This window comes from Centrocercus urophasianus, unplaced genomic scaffold (genome assembly GCF_019232065.1).
Source record: "Centrocercus urophasianus isolate 14NV4802_14NV808 unplaced genomic scaffold, USGS_Curo_1.0 seq_16, whole genome shotgun sequence".
Classification (NCBI taxonomy): domain Eukaryota; kingdom Metazoa; phylum Chordata; class Aves; order Galliformes; family Phasianidae; genus Centrocercus; species Centrocercus urophasianus.
In genome coordinates, this window is record NW_024884711.1 from 34,659,254 (window position 1) to 34,682,429 (window position 23,176).

A 23,176-nucleotide genomic window follows, 5' to 3' on the forward strand; every position below is an offset into this window, starting at 1 on the left:
AAGTTCAGAACCACAGAACTAGAATGCAGATAACCATTAATCTATTTTTGCTTAAATAGTAAGAACTTAACAGAAATATTTACAGAACATAACTGCTTTGAATAGGTAGGAAACATTGCATTCCACAGTCATGTTAGAGTTCTAATAAGCCAAGTGATATCACAAATTCTAAATGAATTATCCCAAACATCTTGAACTCAAAACCATCTGAAGAATGAGAAAGAAAAATCTGAGTCTACAGGAAAAAAACTTCACATTCCATTCTGTTACCATTTGATTTATGGGAGCTCAATACTCTTCTACACAAAGGCTTTTAAAAAGCCATTAATAAAAAATGGAGTTCTGATTTCCCAACTGATGCGCTGTATTCTCCCATGACACAAGCATTACAATGGTGGATGTGGTAAAAGCATAGTGGTTGCTGTCTAGTGCCTACCTGTCTACAGGTGAAGACTTAGAATTCCACGGTTTCTTCACTTGGGCGTACAAGGCTTCAACTGTCTGTCCTTCCCTCGGGCTCTGCGGTCTGCTGGTCAGACTTATTGTGCCGCTATTTGAAGACGAGTCATAGGAAGAGATCCCAGCATACATTGGGTCTGCATCACAGCCAAAAGTCCGGTTAAAATCCTGTATCTCAGCATAGTCACGTTCACGAGCTTGTCTCTCCCGAAATTCCCGAGTTTTTGCTTGAATTCTGAAAAATTAAAAGAAGGCTGAAACTAATTTTTCCCCCCTTCATTTGAAAGCAGCAGCTAACAGACACTTTGGACAGCCCATCTTAGTGATGACTATTGCTGTGCTTCCAGTTTCAGTTTGTCATGGAGTCTCACTTGTACACTGGAGACTAAAGTCTAGATCTTAAAAGAAAAAACCCCACAATAGACAGCGTGCTTTAAGGAAGAAGGCTGATTATCTATTTTATTCTTTCATTATAAAGTGAAAAAAAAGATTAGCCATAATTGTCAGAGTTTAATCTGTTGTTTTATGCATCCTATGAACTTTACATTATTACTTGACTTGCCTGAGAATGGCCAGACATCATTCATATTGCATGGTTCTCCAACAAAATCTGACAGATATAGAGCTGCTAACACCTGCCTTCAGGGATGAATTTTAATGTACTTTCTTGGTCCAACAGTATAAAACTTATGTTTCCAAACCTTAAAAACCTAAGATTAAAACATGCACACACTTAAGGATGTATGCATGCAGTAAACAGCAGAAGTCATTCCTTGTATAAATTGTTCAGAATGTGCATGTTTTATTTAAAATATAAATAAACTGAACCTGTCACCCCCTAACACTAGGCAGTTTCTTCACAGAAAGTACTACCATTTGTTTTATGTAAAAGTTACAAGTGAAAGGTGATGCTCTATTGGGATTTGGTATCTAAGTGCATTTGTTTAGCTGCATGACCAAAAGTGACAAATAAAAACAGATGGCATTTAGGAATCTGACAAATATAAACTGAGCACAGGTCAAGTTTTCAAAAGCACATAAACCTATTACTAAAATTTGATTTGGGCTTCAAAGTTTCACTGGTATTTTAAAAAATTTGATGTATTCCACACATGCTCAGTGAACTGAAGAAAACCACATGCACCCCCAAAACTGTCTCCCCAGACCAATTTAATGCTCTGTCATCATCGCAAAATGAAGCACTCAGCTGTCTCCTCCCTACCATTAGCAAAATGTGTTCCTTTTTCATCTAATAGATAAAGACACGCAGTGTGACAATATCTATCCATTCAGACCACAGCTCTGGGCAACCCCCTGCTTGCTGACCGATTAACAGCCTGCTTCAAGCCTTTGAATCCTTTGAAAGCAAGCCTTGCCTCTTCTGAAAATAGGAAAATCTAAGAGTTAGGTTACCACAGCATTTTTTGGAAATTTTTGTCTTTGCCACATCATGTTCAAGATGAGTCTTTGCAAAAAGAAAAGCAGACACACAAGGGGTGGGATTCTGGTTACAGTTGGACATCACACTTCAGTCTCCTGCAGCAGGTGAGTCCCCATGAGCCACATGTGGGCAAGCTCCATCACTGCCAACTGGCTTCCAGGAGTTACAACTCTTCTGTAGCTGTCATTGTGTCCTAGCATGAGACCTACAGTGCTGTGTAGGACTCCTGTGGGATCCTGGCTTGCCAGTTTCGATTTAGCTGCTCAAGCACAGGCAGCTTTAGGCATCTGACAGCCCTCAGACACCCTACCAGACCCCTCACTGCTAGACAAGGAGGGCTCTTGTAGGCCCTTGTCACATCTGCCAGCCCTATGCTGACATCTCATAGACACTGAGATAAGTCAAATGACAAAAGCCAATTGTGTGTGTGCATGAGAATCCTGCTCTGAGTTTTCTATGGGGAAGTCTAAATCAAAATGTCTTCACCAAACTGAGCCCCAAGCAAATTGTGCTTTCTATGCTAACAGAGATCCTGGTAACAAAAGAATGGAATAAAAGGGTAACACGGACAGGCAGATCTATTTTCTTCAAAAAAAAAAAACAAAAACCCACAAGTACAGAGCAAGGGTACTGTTTTGGGACTCAAACTGATCTACAGAACTCTCTTCAACAGCCAGTAACGGCTGCACTGGTGGTTCAGTGATTCATGTGAAGGCCTGAATTGTACTTCAGCTTCACTCTTTGTTTTTATGTCTACTACTACTGACTTGTACACCACAACTCCAGCTTGTACTCAGTTCCATTGGAAAGGAAAACAAGCATCCAACCAGAAAGAAAACGCAAATCTGAAAAAAAATTTAACAATTTTTTAATTAAGCAAACAAGTTTTGCTTTTTTTTTTTTTACTGATTGCTTTTTACTTTAAGAGGGGAAAAACGGACAGGAAAACTGCAATGCTATTCAGCTGATGGAATGTTCCTCTGCAATTTCCCAGTTTCATCAATGTTCAATAGGATTTACTATTTTTTTTTTTTTTAAATTTACATTGACAAAGGATTCAGCCTTAAACACCAAATCTATTTCAATTTTCAACTTTGTTTTTGCACACGTGCTTTTAAAATACAAAGATATATGCTACATTGTCCTGTATACCAGAGGAAAAGCAGGCCTGAAGGAGACCTGCAGTAGTTGACCTGATCTCTCTGCAGATTGCAATTCTAATTTGCAGTTCTGTGTCAATTACCCTGTAGCAGAACATATTTACCCACTAATATTTGTCTTCTGAATGGAAAAAGCAAAGGAAATGTACAATTTTCAAGATATTGCTAAATTCTAGCACTTCATTTTATTTTCAGTGGTCAGTGTGTTGCCAAATACCTGAACAACGACTGACACCAATTTGAGGGAAAAAATGCTTCAGACAAGTGAAATATGAAACCTGACAATATAGCAAAGACATGGCGTGAGGAAATACAGTCCAAAAAAAAAACAAAAAACCAACAACAAATAAACACCAAACAAACCAAAAAACAAACAACCATAACCTGATGAGCTCATAAAACTTAATTACCTGGTGATAACTGGTGATGCTGACCTTCCTCTTACTGACTGTTATGGTATGTGCTGGTGAACTTATCTAGTTTTGACCATGAACATTACGCCACTCTCCACAGGTGCAGACTTCAGTGCCCCGAGTTTCATTGTTAATGAAATATTCTCATGTATCTGTTTATTGGCTATTTAATACACTTGAACTCATAAGTAACATCATTTGCATCCTAACATTAAGATTCTCCCATGCATGGTTCAATGAAGAATACTTACTCCTACTCAAGTGGAAGTGAACTGATTGTTGAAGTGTTATCCAAATAATTACATTCACATCTACTAGGATTTCTTTTTTAGAATTATTTCCTACAATTGCTTATAAATTGTGTTAATACACAGTATTAAAAATCAGAGTCTAAACACATTATACATTTTCTTGCTAATTATAACCAAAATTCAGTAACCCTCTAAAACAGCATTTACAAGGGGTGACTCAAAGGTGAGACTTACAAGATTTCTATCTGTACTGACATCCAAAATGTGCTGATTCTTTTTCCCTGAATGAATTTGCTATGAGTCAATTCTAAACCAGAGTTCCTTCAATATGACAAAAAATAAGTATTCTGATTAATTTTTATGTATTGTTTAAAGTACAGCTCTGCTTGTCTTCTTCAATACATAATATATTTAAGCACAAACTTAAAGAAACAAAACCACCAAAAAATTACGTAGATACATTCTTGAAAGGAACACCAGCTAGTAGCTGAACATTACTCTATTCCTTGTCCAATTCTAATAGCTTTTATATAAAAACATATTTTGATATTTAAGTTGAATTTAATTCCATATTATTTTTTTATGTAGAGCCCCCTCCTTGCCTGCATCCTTATGCACAGTGTGGCTTAACTTATCCATTAGCATGCGCCAAATTAAGTGCACACTTGGGACGTGTCCATGCAGACTATGGCAGGAAAAACTAAAGTGATTACGTAAACACACTGAAGCATAGACAAGAACCTGGAATTTGCTCTGTACTTCATCCTTAATCAGAAGTGCTCCTGCTATTGAAATCCACTATCTGGAGAAATGTTCAGAGTGCTTCAGGCTCACAGTATAGATATCTGTATTAAACTGTCTTCACCAAACAGTATTCCATGACACAATAAAAATGCATATCTGAAGTTCCAGATCAGCTAATTTTGAGGATTTATTTTATGAACCTAATATGGGCTTAACAATGCTTAAAGTTTATATAACTATCTCCACCTTCAAAGAGTTTTGCAAAAATTACTGATCAATTTCACAGTGTTTAAAAGAAATGGAACTTCCAAAAATACAGAAACTATCACAAGAAGTTTCTTAAACCCCGCTTGCTGAAGTGTTAATATTGAATGCCACCAATGTGATGTCGTTCTTTTGATACTCAAATGATAATGTTCAGTGAAGTATAAATTATCCTCACGCATTTGTGCGCCACTCAATTCAGAAGCTAAAGATAACTGCTTCAAATGACAATATTATTAGCTGCAGAACTTCCTACAGTTGTTCAACAAGGTTTTCATTGCAAGCTAATCCAGTAATGACAGACATACCCATTATATAGTGATTCCTGTGCATGTGAGATTGTGGTCACAGAAATAGAAAGCTTTTGCTCTACTGTCCCCAACAAACAGCAGACATCTTGTTCCCTTTCTCAAAACCTGTGAGTGGGATTTCAGATGAAGGCAACTGGCATTTTAGACACCCACATACAGTTGTCAGCATGTTTCTTTCTCCTGGTAGACCTGGCCTACATTCCATCAGCAGGGCACTGCCTGCAGGGGGGGGGGGGAAAGGGGGCTACAGAGCTGTTCAGCCAGCAGGGAAATGTCTCGTGGTCAGAGAAACCAAATCCTTCGAATCTAACAAATGCATCAACTGCATGCCCTCTGTTGTAAGGGGCAGTTAGCCAGGTAGCTCAGATCAACTGTACCACTCCTCAAGACAAATCTGAGCCAAATGCTCATATCAGTTCTGTAGAAACAAAACTTTTTCCAGCAGTGGAAAACCCACATCTGTGACGATAGCTGAGGTGGTGCAGGATTTGCTATATGATTTGTTTAGATTCTTTGAAATTTGGCTGCACTTAACTGACAAGCACAGTATGGGAGGGGTATTCACAGGTAGTACTTTACAGCTGTTGCACAGGCAGCAACGTCCTCCCCTAAGAGCTGAAACAAAGTTGGCTGCAGCCTCTGGTGTGCAATTGCTTGGTCAATTCAATTAATCATCCTGCTGCTGCCAGGACTCGGTGATTGCCCAAGTGATTATCCACAACATAGTCTTTTCCACTGAGGCTCGCTGATTTACAAAATCAGTATTGAACGCTTGCAATCGCACATATGTGGGGCGGCTGACAATGCTTATTAAGCATAGAAACAGCATTGTGTAAGAACAGAAGCTAAGTGACAAGCCATCCACCACTGACAGTTCTCAGTTCCTCTGCCATCAGACTGGTATTCCTCTCTATGATGGATTAAAAACCAAGAAAAACAGCACATTTATAATGCCAGTCAGCTTGTTCAAGTTAGTCGGATGGGATGTCAGCATTTGGTCCAGTTTTTGCCAGATACTGTTTCTAATAAAGAGGTCAGAAGGTGCATTGGCCAGTAGCCAGATCTTGTCAGACATGTCCCTTCCTCCTCTGCTAGAGAGAAATACCTTGTGGGCACAGCACGCCAGCAATAAGCCAGGTCTCACTGCTCCTCCTCCCTCTCCCCCCAGATGCCTTCAGGGCTTTAACGGTCCTTTTCCTAATTTTTGACAATCGAGTCAATATGGGAGCTTGTTCTGCTCTATATCTTCCTTTGACCTTTGTCTGGATCCAGGCAGAATTTTTCTGACAACTGCTCTTCTAATGAGGGTACCTTGATTATAGCCATTATTTTGATTTCCCTCTGAACCTGCTTATGACACTTAGCTTTTCTTACCATTACTAGGGCTAGTCAGTTATCACAGTTATAGCCATGTCTCAGCAAAACCATCTGGATTCTAAGGGAAATCATTCTCAAAGAACACCGTGGGCAATGAGTGATCATGGGCAGCAACAAGCTACCCAACAGTGGGTAACAAGCAAACAAGAGAGACTTTTCTTCTTCCTCCTGTGCCCTCCCACTTTATTCAAAACTTGAACACAAATAAAGTAAAAAAAAACCCTGATAATTAAGTATTTCAAAAAAGGTAAACTTAAGAACAACTTTTTCCAAGTTAATAAATGAACACCTCAACCATATCTCCTGTACATACATGTGTATCCAGTTAGCTAAGACATGGCTGCACTCCATGAACACATAAAGGAACACACACAAAATGTGGTCAGCTTGCTGACACAAAAATACAAGGACAAAAATCAGAAAGGCCAAGGCATAATGTGAAATACAAACAGCAGGGAGCTTAAAAGATACAATAAGTCACTGTGTAATTGTATTAGCAATTGATGGAAGAGGAAGGAAAAGGTTTCTTCCCCGCTCAGTACTGAGGGAATGAAATTAACAAATGATGCTGAGGATACGAAAGGCTTAATTTGTTAGTTTTTCCCTTCATATGTCTTCACTAAATGGTTCATTGCAACCAGGTGGCTGGTTAAGCTAGTTAAACTTCATCCTGCACCCACCACTGTCTTAGGTAGTCTCAGACCTTTTTCAGTAATCATGAGAAACTGTTGAGGACAGCTGAAGTACTGCAAGACCAGAAAAAGTCAAACATCCCCTGGAGGAGCAAAAGAATTATTGACTCATCAGTTTAACACCAACCCCCTGAGAAACTTTGATCAAACTATTGGTAAGCACTGAGGAGATAATGGGGCAAGCAATAGCCACCACAAATTTATCAAGATCAGACGTGGTCAAGCCAATCTGATTTCCTTCAGTAAAAAGGCCTTGTGAATAGGGGAGAAACAGTAGCAGATATCAGGCTAAGAAAAACAGCAACAGAAAGAAGCAATACGTTGAGCAGGTTAGTTCCTGTAGAGCATCTAGAGAGCAGCAGCTCTTAGCAGCAAGATGGATTGAGACATTTTCTGCATAGATCCCTCTCTGAATTTACTCTGTATTTTCATTATTAATTAGGATGCCTCTGAATCCATACAGAACCCAAATGAAGGAAAAACAGAGGGCAAGATTGAAACTTGAAATGCTCTTGAAGGACAGAGCAGAATTCAAAATGCAAATTTATTTTAACAACAGGAAATAGAAAGTAATTTACACAGAATAATTAAGTATACAAAAAGAAAGGTAAAAACCTGGGAGCTGCTTTGTAGGAACGGATCTGAAAATTCTAGCGAGTGACAGACACTCCTGAGTCAGCAATGTCAAACTGCTGTGGAAAAGGCAGCAGGGACATAACAGCAGTCGCCTAATACATAAGGGAGAAAACAATATCGTGCTTTCTATATGTAATGCAAATATCGTGTATTTAAGTTGCAGCAAGAATGACAAAGACGAGACACTGTGGGCTGGGGAACATCCTAATTAAAAAGATAGTAGAACAGATTGCCACAGGAAGTTTTTAAGTATGTCATCTTAAAACTGAGGAAAAAAAAAAAACAACAAAGCACCACAACCTCCTCCCACAACTCCCAAACCCCAAATCCTGGATGAAATATACATCTTGCAGGAAATGCATACATTGGAGATCCGACCTTGAAAAAGCAACATGAGCTCTCCTCCAGCTATACAAGGGCTGCTCCGAAAATAACGCCTCCTATTTTATTATGGCGGCCCTTAAAGTGAGAGGTGGATATTGATGGTGTGGCAGTAGAGGTTGAGCCTTCCCACTGATATTCCATTCCATTTTGTCACTGTGCAAGAAATAGCAGCAGAGAGGCAGTCTAACAAGATAGCATCTGATATGTGCCCACTTACATTAATGAAAACTTGCTGAACATTTGATTATGAAAATCAAACAATGGATGCGCACAGCGAGGCAGTGGGTAGTGCGCTTCAGCAGCAGCCACAGCAGGTCACCTCTAGTGCTACTGATTTTTATGAGCACAGCATGCTGTTGGTCACTGCTGGTAAAAATGCATAACTAACGATAGTAACTATATTGAAAAAAGCTAACATTTTGTAACTGAGAATTTACTCTATGAAATAGTGCTATTGTGCTCTTCATATCTGTTGTAGTTTCCAGATAGATTAACAGGAGGCATTACTTCTGGAACAACCTATGTATAATTCTGCACTTTTATAATGTGAGGGAAAGCACAATCATGACAGCAGAGCAGCAAAGTTCTAGTCTGTAGCAAAGGAGGATTTGCCCAAACAGAACAACTACAGGCACAGAAATACAGAAAAGAAGCTGCTTACCTTCAAAAGACCTCAAGTAAACAGAGATCACAAGTAAGATACCCTTACTTCCACTGCCAACCCTTAAATGAGGTCTGGGAAGGGGTGGATCCTGGCTGCAACCCTTCTGGTCACTCAGGTGTATGGCAAACAGCTGAGCTCCCCTAGGCTGGCCCTGCCTTTCCTCCAGGTGCTCAATCACTGCTTCAAGCCATGACTTAGCAATTCTGGTACAACTTCTACAGAAATTTTATACACATGCATTTTCCATGTAATGTTTGTACAAGAACACAGAAATATAACAGGGACTAGATTAAAAAAAAAAAAAAAAAAAGTCCACCAACTTTGAAATTAAAGAAATACATCAAAAATACACACAATCAGACAGTCTTAATTTTCTTTCTCCTCCAACAATCACAGCTTATCTACCAATTAGAAAATGTGATAGTACTAAGTGTCTCCCTGCAGTTCCCCCCTCCTCAAATTCAACATGCGGAAGAGACCCCTGAGAATCTGAAAAACCTTTAATGAGCTTCAACCCGGGAGGGATGTAGTGGGGAGAAAAAACAAAATTGATTATTGTAAGTGCTCTAATAAATTGAAAAAAATTTTTATAAGGACTCATATTTAAGAAGGCTGATACAAATGAAGATGTAAACAAGCAAAAAAATGCAGGAGATAAATATTACATTAATAAGCAGATGAAGTGCAAACAGACATTGGAAACCAAGTGACATTGATGAAAATAAAGGTGTAACTAGAATCTTTTTTTCTAACCTGGTGGAATCTATGCACCTCACCTCTACCTGTCCTTATCTTGATTCATCCTTTGTCTTTCAAAGTGAAGACCCCACCCTGCAGAGTGTCTCAAGCCTGCTTCCTTGGATCTTAGAGTAAGTCAGTCAAAATCCTGGCTTTTTCTTTTATGCACATAAACACACAAAATGTGTAAATTACCCTTTCCATCAAGCTTTAGACTACACAGCTGATAGTCTGCAGCACTTTGGGGTGGAGAGTATACCTGCTGAATTTTTTGTTCCACCAGAACTAAATGTATCGGGTACATAGGCAGAATAGCAGGTCCTTCCATCCCCAAATCAAGCACTACAAAGACTACAATTTTCTGCTGTAATTTTCATGTCTGATCCTGGGGTCAGCAGCCCCAGGAATGGAGGATCACTCAGATGAGCAAACAGCTGTTATCCTGCTGGCAAGCAAGTTGCATGAAATAACATCATTGCTGCCAGTAAGAAAAGCAAATTTCTTTTGGTTTCCGAAACTGGGCAGATGAGCTGGTATGAGGCAGATCCCCAGTCATTAGATTAATGTAGCTCTAATCTTCCATCAGATCTTTTGCTGGACTGAAGTACTAATGAAGCAGATAAAAAGATTCAACTACTGCTAAAACACCTGAGAGAGCTCCTGCTTCAAACTGTCCTCACTCTAAGAGCACCGTCTTCCACTCTTATAGGGGTTTTGTTGGGCCGTTGCTTTCCCTGCAGCATTTTTCCAACTGGAGAACTAATCAGCAAACAGCACTGTTGGCTAGCATCTGAATTCTGTAGTTGGATGTGTAAAGAACAGCTGTTCTCATATGTGCAAAACACTAATGAAAACAACATACTGTATATCAAATGCTACCATATATCATAGCACATATCAAATCAGTCATTCACAGATTCTGCAGGCAGTAACTAGAGGTCTGCTTACAATACTGTCACCAGTCAGTTGAGCTGACCCTATCCAGCATCATCCTTCTCCAGCTGGTACAGTAACATAAGCGAATATGAAATTCTGCCACTAGCTCAATGACAGGTCCATTATTCTGTGTTCCTGGTGCTAAGTATGAAACAACCAAATCTTAAAGTTGGAAAAAGAAACAGTGTGAAATGACAAAAAATCACAATGAAAAACCTTACAACAAAGTAAGGGATTATATGAATCTCATACATTGAAGTTGAAAGAAAAAATAACAAAACAACCACCCATAGAGAATATAGTTTTATATGCTCAGAACAAAAAATTAACACCCACAACACCTTTCAGAGTTCATTTTTAAAACCGTGCTGGCTTGCAGTACTGACTGACAGCATACGTCTACAGCACGGCTGGACACCAAACCAGGTTTGCTATAACCCATTAAGAGGAGCATACTAGTAACTGGTTACAAAAGACAAGGTCCAGCTGTGGTGTGCAGACGGGACCTGTCTGCCTGTTGTGAATACACCATTAGGGGTCTTTCTGATTAGTCAAATAATTGCTGCTTTATCTAAAAATTAGAACAAAGAGAGCTTTTAGTGCAGCTTACTGTTAGATTCCTGCAGTGCCATTGGGAAAATCTGATGGGTTTTCAGTTCAGTTCCACTCAGCACCAACAGATGCAGCCATGTTCAGTAAGTTTGTAATTACGCTACAACAATTTTCATTCTCAAATAAGTATTTGCTACAGCCACTCTAGTGCTGACAGCAAGATTTATGGAACATCAGAAGACAGACTCTTGCCCTGTCCTGAAACTCTTGGCAGGAGAAGTGGAACACTGCAAATTAGTGCTCTTATTAAAACTGTTATACCTAACAGAGTGCTGAACCTGTATGATCTGCAAGACACCTTCACCGAATTTGTAACTCAAGAACATTATAGAGACCAAAAAAATACGGCAAGGGTCTTGGCCAGTCCTTGTCAGTACAGTGCCTTGAATCTCTGTGGAAGAATAACAGAGAAAATACAGTTTTAATGTGATGTCTTATAATCTTAATCCATATATTTACAAAATGCAGTTAAAGAATATGAGGAGCTTTGTTTAAAAAACACCTCAGCAACTATTATTCCACTCAAGCTTCAATTTACATATCTCCAGAAGTCCACATTTTTATGAAGCGCAACTGATCTCAAATATTTTTCCTAAGCTCAGTATTCTCACGCTTTATTTCTGTGTTCTTTATTAAAAAAAAAAAAGTAAAAAAAAAAAAAGTAAAAAAGAAACATTGCTATTCATTTGTTTTCATACCCTGCACCTCATCCCTTATGTAAAAAACAACTGTCAAAAAAATGCTACAAATCTCAGTGAAACTGGAATATCCCTTGACAGGCAGACCCCATCCCAAAATAAGTGAGAATGAGAAACACATTGCTCTTGTTTTCTGATTCATGGAGGGATTGTTTTCTCTCCTCTCTTACGGGCTGGGAAGGGGGTGGAAGTTTTATCAGAAAAGATTTTTAGCTAGTTACTTTAGAAAATATTTATATTCTGAATGTTTGCAGTAATTATGGATTTAGAGAGAGTATTTCTTGAGAGAGCTGTTAAGTGGCAGCAAAATACAGCAGCAGCAAGTCTAAAGCTGAACCTTCACTTTATTTTAAAGACAGATAACACTTGGGTTATATATAAAGCAAAAATTATCTCCGTATCACAGTATGTTGTCTTTTTTTTTTTTTTTTTTTTCCCCTAGAAGTAAAATGAAACAGCTTCATGAAAATATTTTGCTTAAAGCGAGAAAGTTGGGATTTTCCAACAAAAATATTATGGTCTCTCTGGGAAATCTGGAAAGACACCAAGAGTGTCCTGCTGCTCAGCCCCCCACTCCATCTGATACTTTAACAGTTCCAGATGGCCTTTACTACAGGATGACCTCTTCTCTATTCTTTTTTGATGACCTCTGGGTCACAAATTATCTATAGGATGCTGCTGTCATTCTGTAAGACACCATTATATTCTTTCATCTAGAGAATAAAGATGCTTAACATTAAAACTCATCTTTGTTAGGCTGACCTTCCAATGATGATCAAAACAGACAGTTATTCCAATCAATGTCACTGCAGGAAAAAATATGCTTCATTTTTTGTGACACTGACATTACAAAATAAAGGCATTGTTTTAAATCAGATCACTTTCGTAATTGTACTTGGCTGGAGAGTATAGCACAGCATATTATGCTCATTTAAAATATCAAAAATATGGCTGTAATGGTTTTGATGAGCTATGCTGATGAAAGGGATGTGGTGTGTCATTTTCTTTTTCAAGTTAACAATGTGACTTATAGGATGTAACAAAACTTTTTACACAGCATCTATTAATTATTTGTCTTTCTCTATCATCATAAATGGAGCACACTGACCTTGCATAGGAAAATATAATAAATAGTCCCAATGTACTAAATAAAGTAATAAGGTTAATTTCTTTCCCGCTGTCAGTAAATTCATGTTAGCAGTCTCTCGTCAGCTTGACATCAATTAATGATTTTAATTCCAGACTCTTGTCACAGTACTCACCACCCTTTCGTCTAATTAAAATGGATGATGCATGATGAAGGGAAAACACAAGGCTTCTGTTCTTGTTGTAACATTTCTATTCATTAATATACTTTTACAACAAAAGGCTTGTGGCTTTAACGGCACTAGAGAAAGATGAAGAGAAGTTTATTATATGTTGAAGATAAAGACTCTAACACCCTTAGGAAACATATAATACAGGAAACATTTTACGGAATGACCAAAACCTTCAGGAAAAAATATCGGTGTTATATTAGTTACTAATGAACATACAGAAAGTTTCACTCTAATTTTAGGAAAAATCATTACATTAAAAACACACACCTGAATCATACTTGTGCTTATGTTAGCACCAAAATATGTTCTAAGCCTAATCACTGATCTACAAAAGTAACAACAAAAGTGCCAGTGCGGGGACAAACACCTAACCCACCTCTCCAAACAGCATCTCTGAGAGACACAGATCCTTAATCATTCTTCCGACATTTTTTACCATATTCTCCTGAAGCTGTAAGAGCATCACATCCTACTTCCAACTAGTATAATCTCCCCAATTCCTGTTCTAAAATAGTTTTCCACTATTAATGGAAAATCTTAAGGCATTAAGATATACTTTGCCACACAAAAGCCTGTTGAGGTTCCCAGCCAGAAGCCTCACTAGGGAGCCTGCTCCTGGTTCCTCAGCTCTGGGCACCCCAGCATGCCTCATCAGGAACTCCCCTCCTGGCTCTGCAGCTGCAGCCAGCAGGTGGGACTCCCACGGCACCACTGATGTCAGTGGTGATGACATTTGCACAGAACAATGAGAAAAATAACAGCAGAATTATGTAAATGTAATTCCCTTCATAACCTACAGGACAAAAGGTTATGTTTCCCAAAGTGTAATGGGGAAAACTATAAAGAAATGGTTTTATTTTGCAGATGGTAACTACATCTACATGTGAATGCATGAAACACAGTGCTGCTTTGCTGTGTGTTAATCTTCCTCCAACAAGGCTAGCAAAGACTGGAAGTTTACAGCTTCTTTTTTAGAGAGAAGGAAGGTACACCCTGTGACTCACTGGCACTGACTGCTCTGTCATCTTCTCAGCATTTCTGAAGCCTCTGTCACAGTGCTTCCAGCAATACAGCTATTTAATTCTCTTCCAAAATGTTTCTCCTTATCGTCTCACTACTGATCCTCACAAAACAGGTGCTTAAGCACCTGATTTTGCATCAACTTCTGTGGAAGCAGAGAAAGAATACAAAACTAAGATTAAAAAACCTATCTATGGTAACAGAGATTTACAGAACACGAGTAAAGCTCTTAAGTCAGTGTATTAGCCAAACAGAAAATATCCTATAGGCTGTTCTTTCCAGAGGAAGAATTGACTCTAGAGGCAGATTAAAGAATCGGCACTATTCACCCATAGCTGGGATCACATACTCTGAAGCATAAGATTACACTAGAATTGCTGCTTTCATTTTTTTAAGTGGTGGACCATGCTGAATACAGCTGAACATTTGGAAAACTTCACAAAGAAACACATTTATTTTGTTCTTCTGCTATCTACTACCTGACTATAAAGAGCAAAATTGGGCTGGGGAGTGTTTCTGTTGCTAGAAAATGCCCAGGGCTGAAGACAGGTGCAGGAGGCATGGGCTGTGCCATGCGGGTGACCAGAACAGCACGTCAGAGTTCAAGAGGCAGGACACTGGCAAAGATTTTTGATCTGCTAAAGATTTCTGTTGCACTGAAGAGAGAGAAGTAAACATGTGCAAAGCAAAACCCAAGGGTGAAAAAGGTATCAGAACCTGCTGTTAGAAAGATGTTTCACCAGTATGAGTCACCAACCAAAACAAGACGACAAAACTAAGCAGTGGGTTTCTAAACACTTCTGTCTTCCAATCTCCTAAGAAAGAAACTGCACTGTCTTGAAGGAGTCAGAAAACATTCCAGGGCAATCTGCGGAATATCCCATGGTTACACTGGTTAGTGAGAAAACCCTGACCTGGGAGGTTCTCAAAGATTAGAGTTTATACAGTGAAAAGGTCTGTGGGTTTCCAAGGGCTTAGATCCAGTAGGATAGCAGAAGGTGACAATCCATATGAAAACTAATTGGCTTGTAACTGTAATGCCACTTGGTCATTGACAGAAGTTTCAGAACCTGATTTTAAGTCTCCCCTATACAGAAATGCTCGTGTGAGACTACAAGTAGAATGAAGTATCTGTGAAGAAGATACTTCATGCGTCTCTGAACTGTAAAATTCAAGACATGACTCTAAGGAGGGTTGGCCAGCCACAGATCCATCAGGAAACCAGAAGTGGCAGACCACCTCCTGTAATAAAAGCATCCAGGGCTGTTCTCCCAGTCTTACCAATCCGAAATAGCATCTCAATCCCATTCAGTTTCAGCAGACGAGAGGTGCAGCATGACAAAGAGGGGATCCTAGTTAGCATTTATATAAAATGGCTGTGATTTGGAACAAGAGTAGAGGTAACTGAATTCATAGCTTATCCAAAATCCTCAAGACTCTGCAGTTCATTGTTTTTTAGAAGCCACAGAGCCAAGTTCAGAAAATCTATTACTTCATTTTTTTCTTATACTTTTGGTTGGTGTCCATGCTGGACAGAAGAAATATTTTCCAAGAGCACATCAACTGAATTTGCAGAACAGTGCTTGGCAGACATTCAAGCATTATGGAAGTAGACTTCCTTTTCTAGAGTAAATCTGTGTTAAAGAATAGTGATACACGGACAACCTGCAACACTCTTCAATGAAACATTAGTATGAACTTCTAAGATTGTACAAGTAGCAGCATCTCAGAGCAAATATGGAAAGACTAGTGAGTGTTCATCACAGATGTCACTTCTAATTTTTCCAGTATTCTATTTTATTGAAAGCTGTCTCTGTTTTTATCTAGATAATTTCCTTCTCTCTTAAATTTTTTTTTTTAAATTGTCAGTTAATACATACCATACATAGCAGACATTTGCTCCTTAATAAGACATTATTACTAATAATATATTCACACAAGGCAATTTTACTAATTTTAATCACAGTAAATTGAAGAACATTAATTTGCTTATTTTTCTCATAATCAATATGAACACATTTTTATGACTAAAGAAGACACTACTGCAAGCACAGTAGTATTAAAATTATCAAGTCAAAGCATAATAATTTTATAAAATTCTGGGCATGATTGATTTTTTAATTGACCACTCACTTGTTCTCTGACCCTCTAAGGATTTTTCTTCCAAGCCTCTCAAACACAGTAAATTCATTAAATCCGGTCTATTTCCCCAAAGTATTGCATCATTATAGAGGTATATAGCATCAAATACCAAGTGAAACAGAGCAACTGAATTACACCACTAAAAACACTGGGAGGGAAAAAAACCCACAGAAAACAAAGTTAAAATAGCAGCCATTACGAACCAACACTTGTTCAGACAGTAATATTTTACTGTCTAATCATAAGCATTTTGAGGGATTGTTCAGTTAATTTGCAAGAGTATTATCCATGAATAGCTTGTGTTTAACAGCATTTTTTTACAGGATCAGAAGGAAACTCTCTGCAATCTAACTGCACAAATATTTAAGGTCTCCATGGATCAAATCAACATCTGAATTTTTCAGAAACATAAGGAAGAACCTCACACATTTGGTTGCTATTTTATTATCTTTTATTAGTTGTACATGCCACTATCCCCAAAGAACTTGCATTCCCTTATAGACATAACACAAAGGAGAGCAAATACACAGTTAGGGAAGGAGAATAACAGGAGGAGGACCTATGTTATGATAACATCAAGCTGTTATGAAGTTCTTGCACATGCATTTTCTGCAGGTTCAGTGAAGACATAAAATCGCTTTAAAACAAACAAGGAGTGAGATTCCAGGAAAGATTCAAAATGGTTAGCAGAACTCAATGGACAGGGATTAGGAATTTGCTCCATGCATGGGGAACTATACAAATAATTTCATAATTCTACCTTGGTACCCAGCGTGACTATTGCAACCTCTCTTATATCATCACATGGACAGTCTATACTCTCACCATTGTTACTGAGAGAGACAGAGAGACACAGAGAGACAGAGAAAGAAGAATGAAGAGAGAAAAAACCATTACTAATTCAAAATAACTAACTCACTCTTCCTTCTTTGCATAAATGTATGTGGCTGATTAGTTGGGGACCTACTGCTGTTAATAAGCCCCAAGTGCTTGGCAATCTTAGGTTCAGCAGTGCATTAAACCAGAGATCAGCACTATGAACAGCAGTATGAACTATATGGATATCCCTTCTCTAGCCCTGAGCTGCCTGGAGCTATTAGGCAGCTTTCAGTGTCTCTGCACTCCCAATATAAGCTTATGCAGAAATTAGGTAGTCTGTCCATGGGTTAAGGAAAGTTGATTGCACAAACACACTTATCTCCAAAGTCAATTATTTCCTTCATTTCTAGTATTTCCCTTTACAATTTAATCTGAAAGCCTATTACTCTAAAAAACAGGAACAGATGTAGTGACCTGTTTCCTTTTTTGATAAAAAAGAGAAAATAAAAAAACAATCTGACAAAAACAACCAAATACTGTGATCCAGCCACCCTGTACCAAAATGGATGGAGAAAGACATGAATAACTTTTTACATACATTTGTACAAGTATATTTCTTAAAGAGAAAAAAAAAAAAAAATTCCCATAATGTAATCCAAACAGAAGGTCACACACGAGAAAGTTTCTACAGTTTAACAAGTTGATCTTCAGTAACCCGTAATGTACAGCCTGCCTTAACTGCAATGCAAATCCCTCAGCCCTTAAAACAACTGAAAGCTAACTGTTATACACTGAACCGAGGAAACTATACAAGAGATACTATAATGATGATACCATCATCTGTAAATTTCTGTTCTTACTTACTAAAGACAAAGTTGCAAAGAGATGATGGTAAAAGGGACCATTATGACTAGCTAGTTACACCTCCTACAAGGACAACAACACTTTGTTTCATACTTCCTGCTGAACGTAATGGCTGAGTTACAGCATAATTTTTAGATAAATCATCTCAACTCACTGTTCACATTCACTGCTAAACATGCCTGAATCCAGACAGCATTCAAGCTTTGTAGTTCTTTAATGTCTGTCTCCTCATTGACGAGCTTTCTTTCCAAAGAGAACTTCTCTCCTCAAACACATCCCTTAATACTAGTTAATTTATGACCAAAGATCCCCAAGATTTTAGCTAAATTTATACAAGATATTAGCCTAGGCCCCCACATAACTTGTTCTGCAAGAGACAGGATGAAAAGTAGATTGGAAATATTGAGAAGAGCATATAAGCATATATTAAATAGGTTTTAATGTTAACAGAAGCTGACAAGGAAAAATAGAGGTACTCACCACTCATTTTTACAATTAGCAGTTTAATATACATATCATTCCATAAACAGACTGCATGACATAAATAGACTGAGCTCCAGTAACCAATACACCGATAATTATAATTCTTAGGTGTTTCTAAATATGTCATTGAAAAACCTGGATATGCAAGACTTTGATGAAAAATACAAAACATACTTCACTTTATATAAATATTTGTTTTCTGAAAAAGTCAATAAAATCAATTATAGAAAGTATAAAGAAACCATTTCATATTATTAATTAAATCTCCTCAATATAGAAAGGAGCTCTGGACCTACAAAAAGATGCTTATTGCAGCCAATGTCCAAAATGCTAAATTCCAAAATAAATCCAGCTTTGTCTTGTTATTTAAAGTATATAAACATATCAACATTTGGGAAATCTCATCAGTGAAAATTGAACTTCAGTTATTTTAGTTATAAAACAAACTCTCTCTATCAAGGTTTAAGCAAATACTGAAGTCTACCTCTCCTGTTCTTGCTTCATTCGTATTCTCTCCTCTTCTGAAGTAAGAGCTTCCTGCACTTTTATTTTACCAGTTTTCTCACTCTTGTCATCTTTGCGATGTTTGCCAAACCTGTTAATAACACACAAAAAAAGAATCTAACTTGTGAAATGAACACAACTGTATTTTCCTTTTCCTATGACAAAAAGAATCCTTGCTGCTTGAAAACCAGCAAGGGATAGTGCAAAGACCTCAGAATCACAATATGTAATACTTTCAGGCTGCTTTTGTTGCTGAGCTTTTTTTGTTGTTTGTTCTGGTTTTTGTTGTGTTTGTTTTTTTTCTGTGTAGGTTGTTCTGGTTGTTTTTTTTTTTTTTTTTCTTTACTCCTCTTAGAAGCTTATAGAATTTTTCCCTAAAGAACACAACAAAACAAGAAAAGGATAGTGTCTCATTCCTTATTTCTGACAGGGCCGCTGTTTTTGAATACATGGTCAAGCAATGTTTCATAAATTACTCAACACTCTCACTGCCAAAGAATGCAAATAAAGTTTACATTAAGTGAAGGCTTTCACAAAAGAACTGCAAAAGACAAACAGCCGTATGTCCAACAACTGCCCAATAAGCAGCACCACCGCCCACAACCTCCCCACAAAAGCAGTTTCAGCACACAGTGGACAACATCCAAAATAGAAATGTATTCTTTTCCAGCACTAAGGGTTTAAGGGTTTTTTAAATATTGTTCTCCCCCAAGGGTATTCTGTGCAATGAATGAGGGCAGAGGCTGGCACTGGTCTGACTGTCCCAGACAGAAGATGTTGCCAGCCCAATGTTTGCCCTCCTCATATCTCTTACCCCTCCACAGGCTACATTTCAAGTAGTTTAGGTTTCTTCCATATTTGCACATTCCACTGGATTTTTTTAGACTTTCAGGCAGAGCACGGTCTGACATTTGAGATATTTAGCTATTATTAAGACAAAATTTTGTGTATTTGTTAGGCATTTCAGATCAACTTTGAAAGGAGTGATTTTTATACAGAGATACCCAAAGTCTAAACATAGCCTGAGACTAGATGACCAAGATGACCATTTTCTGTCTATTTAAGGCTGGAAGTATAACACATATCTGTTACACAGCAGTCTTCTTATAATACTTACCTATTAAATACAGCATCATTTATCACACTAAATGCAGCAAGAATGTTACTTCCTGGACTGACAGTTGGGGTACTTTGCACACAAAAGCCCACAGCAAAATACAAAAGCAAACACTGAAATATGCAATGTCCTGCAGTGTTGCAGACATCCAGAATGCTCACAATCAGTGAAACAAAACAGAGTTCTTAAAACTTTCTTCTGGCCCCTGAAAATACACTGTTTATAATATTTAGAGTCCACCAGCCATTTATAGCATTTTCCTTCTTGTTCCTATTCATACCAGTACAAAGCCATTGTGTGGGCAGAAAACATAATGTACAGTGAAGGAAGCAGCAGAAAGATTCATTTCTGATCACCCAGTGAAGAGAGAGCATTATACTGAGTAACCACGTATGTGGATCTTAGAACAGCTGCTAAAACAACAACAACAAAAACAACCAACAAATGTGCAGTGCAGGAGCATGTACACAAACTGTAAAGTGCATGGCTGTTTTCCACAGTTCCAGACTGCTCGCTTCCAAAGTAATTCAGGCATATGAAAGCTAAAATTGTTCATTAATAACTATCCGAAAAATGAAAGGCGGAGGACATGATAGGGTTAAGAAACATAAAATACCACAAAAAGTGAAATCTCTGGTTTTATGAGGTGTTTTACATAAAACTGTCATACTTAAATTCAGTGACTAGAAATACCACCACGTATCTTTTAAAACACCTATCTATTTATTAAAGGGCAGTCAAAGCTATTATACAAAACAGTTACATATATGACAAAAGAGATTCCAGTCAACTTCTGGATGTCTTACATTATACAAAAAAGAATAGGTAATTTAAAATAGTCTTAAATCTTGTAGCCAAGAGAGAAGTAAAACCTTGGCAGAAAAACTGTGGAACAGAGCCATTTTACCCTGATGCACAAGGAGTGCTGGGGTGGTAGGGCTCTGAGTGACAGAAGATGAGGGGCTGTGGTAGATGCACAACATATATAGTGCTGTGGCACAGCATCTCTGGGATGCTTGTGTTTGCTCCTCCCTGCTGCCCTTCCCTTGCTTCATTCAAATGTCAGGTAAACTAAAAGAACCAACTTCTGGAACAGCCAGTGCATTTTTGAAAATGAGCTAGTGGTTAAAAAAACAAAAAACAAACAAACAAACAAAAAAAGTGAAATTGGTTCTCCATTACTATCTATCAGATTTGGGCAGCAAAATAGCATTTCTACCACCAAAAAATCAAGTAATTATATGAGCAGAAATTTATTGAAATCAATGCCCTACAAAAAAAAAGTACACAGTGTATTTCTAATAACCCTTGATTGTGGGCCAAGCACTTCTCACATTAACACATAATGCAAACCTAGCAAGAATTGATGGTTTGAGTTTCCAGATCCAACTGTCCACGTCCAGAACAAGCCACATTCATGCTGTGCTTCAACATAGGCAGAGGGTTCAGTTTGCTTTGGCTTGGGAGCAAGCTGTGACAACATCCCTTCTTCTCTTTCAGGACACCTTCTGATCATCTTTTGCTCTTGGGGACATTCCCAATAGAAGAATTCCCCAAGAAAACGTTGCTGGTTGTTTCCCAGGTATTTCAAAGGGTGGCCATATTTCATCAGTCAGGCAGGAGACTTTCCAGGGCCAATCTCTGACAAGCTCTGTGGTCATCCCAGCAGTGGTCAGCCTGGCAGAATACGAACCGCAGTGGTCTTGGAAAGTTGCCTTCTCTGGACTTTGTCACCCGCAGAAGTGATATATCTGCCATAATCACCACTGCCTGTAATAAGTTCAGCAACATTAACTGCACTGTCCCTACCCTTGGACCCGGAGCAATCAATGCCATCCTCCCCCCTCCCTGATTGTGGCTCCATGTCTTTAACAACATCACCTGCACAGGTTATTCTCCATCACACTCAGAGCTGCAGAATGGTTTTGGAAGCACGCTGCCCTAAGCATCTGACTCTAAACATTTCTGCAGACTTTTAGCAAGACCTCTGTGCAAAAATATTTTACCAAGTTTTAAAATTTTTCTTTTCCACTGTGATCGGATGTCTCACATCTCCGTTAAGCTTCAGCTTACAAAAGTAGAACACAGACAAACAACTGAAACAATTTCCCAGGCTCCAGCAACACTTAAGAAAGGTCTTTAAAAGAACTGTGAAGATACATACACACACACATACACGTACCCAGCTCCAACCTTTTATTCCTGTAAACACTCCCTGCTCCCAACGACACTCAGAGCTTTTGCTAAGATTGCTCTTACTAACAGTAAGTGTGCTTGGTATTTATTTCTACTAAAAGTGTTTTTTCCACGAAGTACAATTTATAGCCATAATGAAGCCCACAGCCAAGATCAGCAACCTTCTTCACCAAATTTATAGCAGACGACATTTATAAATTATTTGCCATCCATGCTCGAGCCAAGTTTTTAACTACAGAAAAGCAACATACAGAAATGCTAAGGCACACAATTAAAGCAAGCTGCTAAGCACTGAAATGAACAGCATTCAGTGTACTCTGGTGATTAGAATGGTGTGATGCTATTCAAAATCACCAGTTCTTTCAGTTTCCTCATGTTTTCCACTCTGTTTTATAAATATCAGACAAAGCAGGACACTTAAAAGCCAGAATAATTTAGATATCTGAAATGCAAGCAATCTATGCAATACCCCTTCAAGCACACAAATGCATACCTTACAGGCACCCTATGCCCTCACAGCCCATAGTGAAACCCTGGCCTTCTGCTCTGTCCTGGCACTTGTGTAGCTGTGTGAATCAAAGAAAGAAAAGCGTGGGTCAGCTCCCCAGATTTACTCCAGGCATTTAAACACCTTAATTTGAATGCACTGGCCCAGGGAAAAGATATGGCTTACCTATGTAAAAGTTTCATCTTATTCAATGTGAAAGTGGCACATGCTATGACTTGCCCTATGCACATTAATGTGAGTGACACATTCCCTGCAATCCACCAGTTCTTGCCAGTTCATTGGAAAGCAAGGCTATTTCCGTATGGTTATGTACTCAAAATGAAGTGAAAATGGAATTAGGATGAATGCCCCATATATAATCCAAGGAAACTTAAGAATTTTACTGCTTCCAGTAGTATTTCTTCCGTAATACTTATCTTGACTG

At 38.3% G+C, this 23,176-nt stretch overlaps 1 protein-coding gene across 16 annotated transcripts in view; it reads right to left on the reverse strand.

Moving 5' to 3' along the window:
* The window catches only part of PARD3 (par-3 family cell polarity regulator), a 426,318-nt gene that overhangs the window by 100,034 nt on the left and 303,108 nt on the right, over window positions 1-23,176 (reverse strand). For 10 of the 16 annotated variants that reach the window (XM_042816944.1, XM_042816943.1, XM_042816942.1 and 7 more), the window contains 2 exons: window positions 18,912-19,022; window positions 437-694 (listed from right to left, as the gene is read on the reverse strand). In XM_042816944.1, coding sequence (XP_042672878.1) covers window positions 437-694; window positions 18,912-19,022 — 369 coding nt within the window. Of the gene's footprint in view, window positions 1-436; window positions 695-18,911; window positions 19,023-20,673; window positions 21,819-22,737; window positions 22,811-23,176 lie in introns of those variants that run through there. The other 6 variants (XM_042816950.1, XM_042816949.1, XM_042816948.1 and 3 more) reach the window with 3 other exon arrangements.